The sequence below is a fragment of the Canis lupus genome, chromosome 24 (genome assembly GCF_011100685.1).
Source record: "Canis lupus familiaris isolate Mischka breed German Shepherd chromosome 24, alternate assembly UU_Cfam_GSD_1.0, whole genome shotgun sequence".
Lineage (NCBI taxonomy): Eukaryota > Metazoa > Chordata > Mammalia > Carnivora > Canidae > Canis > Canis lupus.
The window spans coordinates 42,369,339-42,381,521 of record NC_049245.1 but is presented as its reverse complement, the minus strand read 5'-3'; the positions used below and the strand labels follow the sequence as shown (position 1 = coordinate 42,381,521).

Below are 12,183 nucleotides of genomic sequence, written 5' to 3'. Positions count from 1 at the left end.
GAGGTTTTGATGGGTAACAACATCCCGTGAGGTGAGATGCCAGGGTTGACAGGGTTTTAAGCAGTCATGGCAAAGATTGCCTGGAAAGGATTCCTGGTTTGCAAACCCCACAAAACAATGCAGCCTTCTTCTTACACATGCTGTGTGTCCGCTACTACTAACTTCCTGTAATTAATCAAAGTGAAAGAAAAATCCCTGCTAATCTTTTGGCTGCATATGGAGTCAGGCATCACTTTACTTTCTTTGTTAACTATTTAACCAATGCCTCCTGGGTGAGGATAGCTCACAGTGTTTCAACTTCTGTGCCAGGCCATAATTCGATAATTCGCCCAGATTATCTCCTTTGGTCTACACAATCCCATGAAGCAGTTACTTACTAATAGCCTGTTTGAGAGATGAGAAAACTAAGGCACAGAGGGGGGGATTAAGTAGCCTAAGGATGCTCAGTGAGCAAGGCACAGGACTGAACGGAACACAGGCAGTTTTCAGCCTGGAGTCTGAGTTTTTGGCCTACAAATCACAGTGCTCGGCATAGACTCCACTGCAAGATGACACGCGCATTTCGATAGACAAGCGAGTGACCAAATATGCCTCGGAGAGAGGGATGGTCAGCTAATACTGTTTTAACTCAGGGGTGTACATTGCATGGCCAGTAACCAGAATTAGATCCTGCCCTAAGAATTTGTAAAATAGCTTCCATGTAATTATTGGTAAATAATGAAACATTTTTATAACAGGGTATCATACAGCCATCAGAATGAGGTGGTATTTATATGAGTTGAAATGAAACATTCTCCAAAAACACAGTATTAATTTAAAAAAAATGGGATGATAAATCGTGCATGGTATGCACCCACTTATGCTGTTGGGAGGATAGCATCTTTCTGGAAGACAACATAAGGTTTTGGTTGCGGCTTTCGCTCTGGCCGGGGGAACCAGAGCCCAGGAAACTATAGAGATGCGGGGTGAAAGGAAGACGTTCCTTCCATCCATGCTCATTGGTACAGTTAGAATTTTGTAAACCACGTGTATGTGTTTCAGTTTTTAAAAAAGGCTTTGGTTCTATTGGAAGAGAATGGCTGTAGGTTGGTAGACCCGAATGATTGGTCACTGTCCATCATTTCTGTCCCTTCTGCCCCGAGTGGATAGGAGCCTGGCCTCCAAGTCAACCTCATCTTGGCTGAAAGCAGTTTTCCACGCAGAGTCATGCCATCGACAGCGAAACCCAGGAGGAGCCGCTGCAAGAGAGCAGCGCTGCTGTGGCACCTGTAACACGGGGGACGGGGCGAGATGGCCTGCTTCCTTCTCCTGGGGCTGTGTCCTGAGGTCTGCAGTTGAGATGGGATCACCTCCTCTTCCTTTCCTTGCCCTTCACCCCATTTCCTGTTTTCCATTTGTCCCTCCTTCCTTCTTACCTCTTTTTTTTTTTTTAAGATTTTATTTATTATTTATCTAAGAGAGAGAGGACTTGATCCCAGGACCCTGAGATCATGACCTGGGACTTGATCCCAGGGCCCTGAAATCATGACCTGGGATTCGATCCCAGGACCAATGGGGGACTTGGTCCCAGGACCCTGAGATCATGATCTGGGACTCTATCCCAGGACCCTGAGATCATGATCTGGGACTTGATCCCAGGACCCTGAAATCATGACCTGGGATTCTGTCCCAGGACCAATGGGGGACTTGGTCCTAGAACCCTGAGATTATGACCTGGGATTCCATCCCAGGACCAATGGGGGACTCGTTCCTAGAACCCTGAGATCATGACCTGGGACTCGATCCCAGGGCCCTGAGATCATGATCTGGGACTCGATCCCAGGACCTTGAGATCATGACCTGGGATTCCATCCCAGGACCAATAGGGGACTTGGTCCTAGGACCTTGAGATCATGACCTGGGACTCGATCCCAGGGCCAACATGGGACTCAATCCCAGGACCCCAGGATCACAACCTGAGCCGAAGGCAGATGCTAAACTGACTGGGCCACCCTGGGCGCCCCCTCTCTCCCCTTTAAGCATCTCCCTTTGGAACAAGCGTCCAAGGAAGAAGCTGGTGCCCTAACTTCTGGTTCCCCCCGCGGGTTTCAGTAGCTTTCCACAGCGACACTTACATCAAAGAGCACAACTCCACTAGGTATAGGGAACTAAGCATCATGGCAGAGAGCAAGACGGTCTAGTTCATACTCAGAACTCGCCCTGGGAGCTGGACCGTATTCAATTACTGTCGTCCCATTTGTCACGCCCGATGTGGTGACAGGATTAGTTTGCTGCGCTGTGGCGCTCGGGACAGCTCCGCTCGATAATCTGCATGTTCGCCTCGGAAATACTTGGGGTTTTTTTGTTTCTGTGTTTTTTTTTTTTTGTTTTTTTTTTGTTTTTTAATGAGGTGACAGCCATGCAACTTCTTGCATCATCCTACACATACAGAAGAGCTGCTTCTCTTGGAGTGAATTTTTAAAGACTCAGCAAAGTGGGTAAAGGAGAGACTCTGAGGAAAAGCTGCTGTTGTCGGCCAGGGAGGCCGGGGAGGCCGGGGAGCTTCGGCTCCAGCAGCCCCTCTGAAAAAGTGGACGAGTTCTGCAATGGAAGGCTCCAGAATATGGAGAGAGTCACCCGAAGTCATTGAACTGGAGGTGACATACTGGAACATCTCCCTCCCCACCCCACCCTTGCCCCAATTACCTTTACGTCTAGCGTCACACTTAAGCTTAAAAAAAATTTTTTTTAACCTAGTAGAATATAGCTTTTTAAACAAAACATAAATTCTCTTTTTGGTTTCAAAACATGGGCCATGAGTAACTTTCAGTTACTTCCACTGGGGTGACAGTTATTTGAGGAACAGCATTACCTCCTCCCTTAACATGGGGGAAAAACTTGAAATAACAAGTCACGGATCCCTTTACAAGGTTAGAGTCCCAAACACTTGGATAGTTGCAAGACATGGATATCCGGAGAGAGAAACTCAGATACTCACATTCACCTTCATCTTGGTCCCTTACAGAGATGATTTGTAAAGGTGATCATTCCATATCTGGAAAGCACGGCCGGGAAGCGCGTGGGGAGGGAAGTTCTCCGGGGGCAGTTTGTGCCGGAGTGCAGGGACGCGTGGGCACGGACGCGGGGGCCTCACGCTGGGGCGTGGACGCGTGCAGCTCTGCAGCTGTTCCCGTCAGCAGGTGTGGGCTGCGCCCAGGGGCCCGGGAAGGATGGATCTGGCCACACCATGCATCCCCTCCACCTGCTCCCTGACTACCCCCCCCCATCTGGGTTCAAGTAGCCTTGTGGGGGGAATAACCCTGGTGGGCTCAGCAATGTGAAGATAATAGAAGAGAAAAAGAAAAACTTAAGAGTGATTCCTTGTCTTCCTAACACCTGTAAAAACGGCCCTGGCTGATGGCATCGTCTGTGAAAAAGCACCAGCTGGATGTGCTTTCTCCACCGTAACGTCGGACTCTGGTGTCTCCAACTTTAAGTTCTTCCTGACGGTTCAGAGGAGAAAGCCCCTCGTCGCAGGACTTCCGTAGCGGCAGAAGGACTTTGGGGAAGTGACTGGCCAGAAAAAAATTCCAAAGCCACCCCCATGGAAAGGAAATGTTTTCTTCCCTGATGCCTGAATACGGTGGTTTTCCAATAAGTTTGGGTCTTGACCAGATGGACTCGTTTGAATATGCCTCCCCGACTCCTGAGAACCTCACTAGAAGGCACTTGCAGCGCTTCGTTGGTTTGACAGCTACACATTAAGCACCTACTGTATGTCTGGCAACGTGTGCTGGGGGGAGCGAGCGGCACCAGGTCCGCTTGATCTAGCCCCGGGATTGAAAGGACGCAACAGAGACCAGGCCTTCCAGCAACTGATTCGGTAAAGCTACGGCCCAGGACGGGTCCATGTTCTAGCAAACCGTGTTCGACAGCCCGTATGCCCTGGAGATCCAGCATCCGCATCTGTTCCTCTCTGTCCCCCTTCATGTTCACCCTTTGCCAGCCACATCCCTGGGTCATTGATGAAGGTACCTCGTTTGGGCAAAAGAGAAGTTGGAAGGAACTTCTGGAGGTGGTTGAGGTTCCGCCCTCGCTCTTGAGCTCATGGAGGGAGGAGGGCGAGTAACTGGGAACTTCTCGGGGCCTCTGCAGGTAGGTTCTTTCCCTTCTTAGCTCCCTTTCCTCTCTTCTTTCTTTCTTTCTCTCTCTGTTTTTTTTGTTTTTTTTTTGTTTTTGTTTTTGTTTTTTTTTTAAGGGGAAAAGAAGATGAAAGGCAGGGGAGATCCAGCAAAGTGTTCTGTGTGATCTTACCGCCTCGGATGAGGAGGACACTTTGCCTGAGACTGAGCTTCAACATCCTGTGTCTACCGACAGCTTGCTTCTCCCCACCTCCACCTGCTGTCTGGAGGGTTTTTTTTAACTTAAAGTGAAATGTTACTTGAAGCCAATTAAAAGCAACTCTCCCTAAGCAACGTTACCTATAAAATTACACTTTGATGAGCTAGTTTAAGGTGTTTTTTTTTAAGATTTTATTTATTTATTTATGAGAGACACAGAGAGAGGCAGAGACACAGGCAGAGGGAGAAGCAGGGCTCTCTGCAGGGAGCCCGATGCGGGACTCGATCCCGGGACTCCGGGACCCCGACCTGAGCTGAAGACAGAGGCTCAATCACTGAGCCACCCAGGGACCTCTGGTTTCAGTGTTTTCTAACGCACATCAGAATACATAACTGACATTACAAAAAGGTTCTATCTGTATCCTGCACCTAAAATCATCTTGTGTGACAACAATCAAGGTCCCCGCGGGGTGTGATTTTATTTTTTTTCTGTCTGATCAAGGAGATATCAAAGCTGGCCCAAGCCATTTAATGGATCACAGAAAAATAAGGGAAGGTTCATGCCTATTCACCAAGTTCTCCATCCCCCCCAGGGTCGTTTTTATGGGGTGTTAGGAAAGCAAGGAGCTGCCCTATTATTTAAGGTGTGGGTCTCCCAGTCTGTGGGTGTGGATTTATTCCAGTCCCTGGCCTTATTCATTTTGTCATCAGTAACGGGCTACAGATAAACCCATCGCAGGTCTTACAGGGGAGACCACATGGAAGATTGGAGACGGCTGTGCGTTGATCTCACCGTGCTTGCTGATTATCTCCTCACTTTGGGCAACATTCATGTAGGAAAAAAGCAATTTAAAGGGCTCACTATCTATAACCGACTCTCCTGCCCTTTCTACCTCGGGCAGGTTTGAATTCTGAACCTGGAGTGACTATCCCACAAAGCTCTTTTTACTTTTTGCTAACCAGGGGGCAAACATCTCCAAGGGAGAAAGACCCTAGTGCGTTCTTATCTCATTTCTTCTGTTTTCTTCTCCCCAGATGACGGACCGCCTGTAACACATGTGTAGCCAAGGCTGCTTTTGATTCTAAGGAGAAGCAACCCTTTAAGGAAAAGAACAATGCTGTACGTTCGGTAACTTCTAAACGCACGGAGACATTCTCTGTGGAGTGAGTGGCCACAGGGATAGCCCAGACTGGCCCATGGATAACTTTTCAGAGGTTCTCATGCGTTCCCCAGAGGGGTTTGCAGAGGCTGCCAAGCCCTTATGCAGGAGCCCCGGATGCTGTCCCGGGTGCAGGATGCGCTGCCTTCTTGGCATTAACTCGGCTCCCATGGTGTGGACACAAGAGTCCTCTTCCATTCCAATCCACAAATGGCTTCTGAGCAATACAGTTGGAAATGGTTCCTAAAATATTTATTTCCCCTTTTTGCAACTCATTTTGGAGTGTCCGAATATCACTTGTGTAGCATATTTTCTACCCGCCTCCTACCTCCATCCTTTGAAGTTATTTCCCCTCTAGGCACTTGTCATTTCCTCCCTTAGTCATCCTAGTTCCAAAATGACCATGTTCTGTTTCTACGGCTGCTTCCCCATTTGATTATCGTGCAGGCCACTTTCCTTTGAATAGTCTGGTAACTTTTGGGCTCGTGAGGGTGTTCTGTTTAACTTTTTTTCTTCTTCTTCTTTTTTTTTTTTAAATATAGTGAGCTCTCTGGCAAATATAATGTTACGAGAATACAAGTTCTTAAACAGGAGTGATCATATCATGGGACAACTTTTTACTACTAAAACGACGGTTTATTATATGCAGAAAAGGGGCCTAGATGCTTTTGTCCTTTGTGGCATTTAGAACAGTGTGTGGCACGGGGCAAAGCACTTGATATTTGGCGAATGGATGAAAGGTATATTGTCTGGAAATAATGTTGGTAAAAAAGAAAAACACTGGTTTCAAAAAAAAAGAGGTGTGTAGCACATGTAGTTCAATAAAAGCTATTTATATCTTTATTTACTATTCTTTCTGTTCATATCCTCTGACAATTTCAAATGTCAAAAGTTTTTTTCCAGAAGGCAGGGCAAGCAATTTTTGTCCGCATCCCCTGAGGACCCCACAGCAGTCTCCAGAATGGAAAGAGAGACCACCCACCCTTGTCTCCTCACCCTTCCCTTTGCTCTGCTCTTCCTGGCCAACAGTCCATTAGTTGTTGGATAGCAGCCTGAGGGATGTCTTAGAAACATAAATCAGACCATGTCATCTCCTGCTTTAAATAGGCCAGTGGCTTCCTTTGCAGTTAGAATGCACCTCAAAGTTCTCACAGGACCCACAAGGTCCTCTGTGAACAGGACCCTGCTGACCCTTCTGATCTCATTTGTGCCCACTCTCTCTCCTTGTCCTCCTGTCCCAACGACACTGGCTTTTTTAAAATTTAATTTAATTTAATTTAATTTAATTTAATTTTTAATATTTATTTATTTATTTATTTACTTACTTACTTACTTATTTATTGACACTGGCTTTTTAAAGGATCCTTCATTAGGCCGCATTCATTCCCACCACAGGGCCTTTGCATTTGCTGTCTCCTCTGTCTAGAATGCTTCTGTCATCACTGAGGTCTGCAGAGAGGTCCTTTTCTGTCCGTGACTTCTATCAGATTACCTTGTTTCATTTTCTGTGTGGCCGTTATCACCACCTGAAATCCTTGCGTCCGTTGACTCATTTACTGACTCTCTGACCTCACTGGAACATCGGCTCTGTTGATCATCCGAAGGCCACAACCTGATAACTACACTCTAGGTAGAAGGCTAAACGAGGGACAGTGAATTGTATTTTGAAGCTGGCTGTTGTATCTGGGCTCTTTTGCCTTGTGAGGCAAGTGAAGGGCTGGAGCTGCTTGACCAGGTCACAGGGAGGTCACAGGTTCTTGTGAAAGCTCAGATCTAAGGCAACAACTGACCATGGGAGCAGTGGGGGCCAGTTCTCAAGAGACTACACTGAGTGGGTCAGGCTGGGGCCAGGTTGAGGTTAGGGAGTTAGAGTCAGGGGAGGCCTCAGTTCCCAGATGTCTGACAACTAGGAAGTGCTATCTTTGACCTTGTGGCAGGGCAGGGCTGTGTGGCAAGGGCTCTCACTCTCTGTAACCTCCCATTCATTCACACGCACATATGCGAAGTGTTTATTGGACACCTATTATGAGCAGGTACTGCTGTAGCTGCTAGAGACGCAGCTCTGAACAAGAAAGCCCGGCTCTGGGATGCCTGTTTGGCTCAGTAGTTGAGAGTCTGCCTTTGTCTCAGGGCGTGATCCCAGGGTCCTGGGATCGAGTCCCGCATCCAGCTCCTTGCCTGGAGCCTGCTTCTCCCTCTGCCTGTGTCTCTGCCTCTCTCTCTGTCTCTTGTGAATAAATTTTAAAAATCTTAAAAAAAAAAAAAAAAAAAGCCCAGCTCTGTCCCTCATGGAGCGACACTTCAGAGGGGAAGACAGATGATGAACAAAGGGAGAAACAATTGGGAGGGATGATTTCAGATGTTGATTAATGAAGAGGAGGTGGAGGATGAAAATGACCAGGGAGGGTGTGGGTGGGGAGGTGACTTGGATGGGGTGGTCCAGAGAGGAGTTGAGCAATCGAGTGAGCAAGTGTGGAAGATGCTTGTGGGGATCCATGTGATCCAGTCCCCAAACATCCCAAGGCAGAGGAAGGGGAGGAAGTGAGATGAGGGGGTGTGGTGGGGGGGAGGGGTCAGGCTGGGCTTGTGGCCGTAGTAAGTTCTCTGCATACATTCCTACTTGCTGCTCCTCAACAAAGCCTGAGTTAAATGTGTTGCTGCCCACCTCAGAGGTTCTAAGGCACAAGGAGAGCCTGCATTGTCCCCCATCCACAAATGACATCCCCACTGCTCTTGCCTGGAAGCACTGAAGCAGTTGGGTCTGGCAAGTGGCAGACACTTCGCATTTGGGTCTGTTGTTGTCTACACCAGCCCTGGGGATGTTGGCGATTTTAATTCTACATCTTTGGGATGCCTGGGTGGCTCAGCGGTTGAGCGCCTGCTTTTGGCCCAGGGCGTGATGTAGACAACAACTACATCCTGGGATCCTGGGATCGAGTCTCACATCGGGCTCCCTGCCTGGAGCCTGCTTCTCCCTCTGCCTGTGTCTCTGCCTCTCTCTCTCTCTCTCTCTGTCTCTCATGAATAAATAAATAAAATCTTAAAAAAAATTCTATATCTTTCCTGTGACTCTTCTTGAGGGGCTCTCGGACCACTCCACCCAGGATTGGGAGGAAAGAGGGCTAAAGGATATTTGCTCTTTGCTCGAGGCTGACTCTGAAATGTTAAGGACATCTAAGAACATTTAAATGTGCGTAAAACATAAATATTATTTTGATCAGTTCTCTGGACATCCATCCTTCAGCAACAGGAGAAAGACATCTGTTTGAAAACTCCCTTCAGAAAACCAAGTGCGCAAACAGCCATATTGACAGAAGAAAGTACAGCGTGTAGAGAAAACACTGTGATAAAGCCGGTTTAGAGTAGAATCGAGTTTCAGAAATTCTCAGAAAGTGAAGGAAGACAAACACCGTGCTTATCTGCTCTGTAGTTCTCCTTCAATTCCTGGACATTTACCTCAATGAGACAAAGCTGCCTGTGCCCAAAGATGCTAATTTCAATGTCACCTCTAATGGCCTGTACTCATGGGCACACGTGTACACACACATAAACCCAGGCATACTCAGATGTGAACACAATTTGTAACACATGGGACTCCACCAATAAAGTACATGCAGACTCCATTTTCATAAATAAGGCACTTTTGAAACTACCCAAAATCCCAAATAAGGGCTTACCTATAATAAAATCACTTCTTCACCCTGTTAGACCAAACTCTCCATCATTTCTTGAATGGAGTTGAACACAGAGTCAACCAGCTACAGTCCAGTAAGCCAACGAAGGACATGTTAGAAGGACCACCTTGCCACACACGACAGGTTCCCCTCTCTGCTGCAAATGTACCGCTTGAGCCCAGCGTTTCCTACCACTAATATCATAATATTTATTTTCCGGTTTTCTCTTGAATTTTACAAGATAATTAGGAAAAAACCTAATGAGAGTCAGACAACTAACTACACAACAGCTGCTGGGAACTAAGGTGAAGACTCTACTGGCACAGAACTGCTGTGTGGCGAGCAGCAGCACCAGGGGACAGTGCGACGGGGTAATCACTGGTCACGATCTACTGGCCACGGGCCACCTTCAGGGTATGAGAGGTGTTCTGGGGTGCCCCTGATGAACGCGAGAGTGCTTCAGAGCCAAATGCACCAAAGCGGAGAACTGCTTTACGTAGTATGACCCCTGACTGCCTTGTGTCACCATCTAATAAAAACCAATCAATGAACAATAATCAAGGAGCTCAGTTGTGCTAAAATAAAAGGAACTCTAATACATAATTGTAAAAAGTGAGAAGCTCAACAGTTAGTGCTCAGTTAGTGCTCCTATTTATAGAAAGCCTTTTATTTTATTTTTTTTTTATAGAAAGCCTTTTAAAACACAAATCATATGTGCATTGGCAGTTTTGTAGGGGAACCACAAAACCCTGAGCTGAGGTTACATCTGGACGAGGAGCTGAAGACGTACTGCCATTATGTGGACTGAGTATGAGAAGGACGTTATGCATTCAATGTTAAATTTTCTTGCCTGTCATCATATTGGAGTTGTGTAGAAGAATGTCCTTGTTTTTAGGAGACACCTATTGAGGTGAAGTGTCATTTAGGGGTGAGGTGTCATTATGCCTACAGTTTGTTTTCAAATCGTTTAACAATAATCACAACAAACTGTGTGCACATGTGGGTCCAAATAAATACAAATGGATGCAGACGAATGTGACAAAGCGCCACGAACAGTGAATCTACGTAAAGGCTATACAGGGGTTACCTGAATTAACTGACCCCCAGTTTTCCATGGTTTAAACATTTTTCCAATAGTTTAAACATTTTTCAAAGAAAATAGTTGAGTACAAAATTCTAGGGTAGCTTAGATATTTACAGACAATCCATATAAGAGAGGCTGTCATGGGCTTGTTAGCCATCAAGAGACATCCATTGTTATTATTTGAATAATAAGAAACATATATGTAATTCATAAGCAAGCTTCCTCTTTAGTAATTTTTTTTCCTGTTCTGATTCAGATTTTATAAAGGTATAGCAAGATAATCCTCAGACTTCATTTTCCTTGTGTCCTAGCTGTTTTTCCTTTCAAGCAGCCGTTGCGACTTTCTAAGTGGCGAATCTTTTTCGATGCGTGCCACAGACCTGAGCCCCACTCACACGTATCAGTACAGAAGTTCCCGGGAAATAGCCTGTAGAATGCCCCCTATGGACTCAGCACGGGAGGCTGAAGCCAGATCTGGACTCTGCTCCTGGAAAGGGACACAGAATCACCCAGGCCCCCTGGGAGTGACACTAAGGGCCTGCGGGGTCCAGAGGGAAGAGAGGTCGGGGTGGGCTGAGGCTGAGACTCGCATCTTGCTCGAGAAGTTTGTTAGAAGGTGAGTGGGCCCAAAGGGATGGTTGGGTTGTGTTATCAACCCCATAAACTGGCTTCTGCTGGGAAGTCATTTTCATCCACCTCTGAATCAAGCCTCACTGGTAGGGGCGTTAGAGCACGTATCTTCTCCGCACTTAGACTTACATGAAACTTTTCCATCTCTAACTCCCATGTTACTAGTGTTCATTACTATTGACTTTTTTGACTTCCTTAGAAGCTTGGGGCTAAAAATCCGTCACTGTCCTTAACCATAGCGGGCTGTTTTTGCCCCCTGCCCCTCCAAAGGGCCCCGCACTCACCTTGGGCGCACCATCCATGACGCCTGCTCCTTTCATCTTGGTGTGAACCGGCTCCCGTGAGCTCTCCGCCTGATATCTCCGGCTTCACAGGAGGATTATGCAATGTCACTGCATGCCTCTGGCCGCTTCTCAGAAACTGGATTCTATGGAGCTGACAACAGGGGAAATTGTCAAAACGATTCTCCCAGCAGACAAACTTTCTGGAAAGCGCGATGAGAGTAAAATAAAAGGCTGATGGAGACGCAAAAGAAATCCAGGCCGCGCTCACTCCTCGATGCCTGGCATGTCACTTGGTCTATAAGTAGAGATTGTCACACATTTGCTATGTGAAACCACAAAAGAATAAAAAAAAATGCTCTTCTGCTTTATAGGGTGAAGTTCCTACTTTGAAAGCTCGGCGTTACGAACGCTCCACATTCTCCTCCCCACAAAGACTCTGAACGACTGCCACTACACAGACCGAGCTCGTTCTCCTGATTAGAAGCCACTAGGCCAAATTTGTGATCATGGTCAACGACTCTTCCTTCCTGCTTCCTAAACTTGCCCCGCAAACGGCCGGGAGAAAACAAGTCGAGGGTAATGCCCTAAAGGACCTAGTCCCAGCTCATCTGTCCTCTGAAGCACACTGCTCCTTGCTCTGACCCCACGCCCACCTCCTGCTCTTTGCTCACAAAACTTTAAGATGACCATTTTCTGAGTTCTGACTCTGTACCAGGGCTCTACTGAGCACCTTTCGTTTCGATTAAATTATCTCTTAAATCTCTCCCATCCACCGTCTGAACTTGAAAGCCACAACACTAGCTCATTGCAGCTCAGCATTACTTGCTAAGTCTTTTTTACTTTCACTAAATTCAGACTAAACACTCAGTGGGAACCTATAGGGAAGAACACTTCTCGTGAGGCACATTCACAGTTTTATTTCATTCAAACGAACTGGCACCCATTCTTCCGAGCCTGGCTTGGTTCGAGTCTCCAGCAGGTGGCCTCTCCCATTGCTACCTTCCTGCCGTGATAGCACTCGCCCACTCGCCT

General features: G+C 46.9%; 1 protein-coding gene across 2 annotated transcripts in view; it reads right to left on the bottom strand.

Moving 5' to 3' along the window:
- The window catches only part of CASS4 (Cas scaffold protein family member 4), a 36,049-nt gene extending 24,115 nt beyond the window's left edge, over positions 1 to 11,934 (bottom strand). Inside the window, exon 1 of one of the 2 annotated variants that reach the window (XM_038572646.1) lies at positions 11,152 to 11,934. In XM_038572646.1, the coding sequence (XP_038428574.1) occupies positions 11,152 to 11,187 (36 nt within the window). In that variant the 5' untranslated portion in view covers positions 11,188 to 11,934. The remainder of the gene's footprint in view (positions 1 to 11,151) is intronic. The other variant, XM_038572645.1, reaches the window with a different exon arrangement.
- Positions 11,935 to 12,183: the final 249 nt, after the last annotated feature.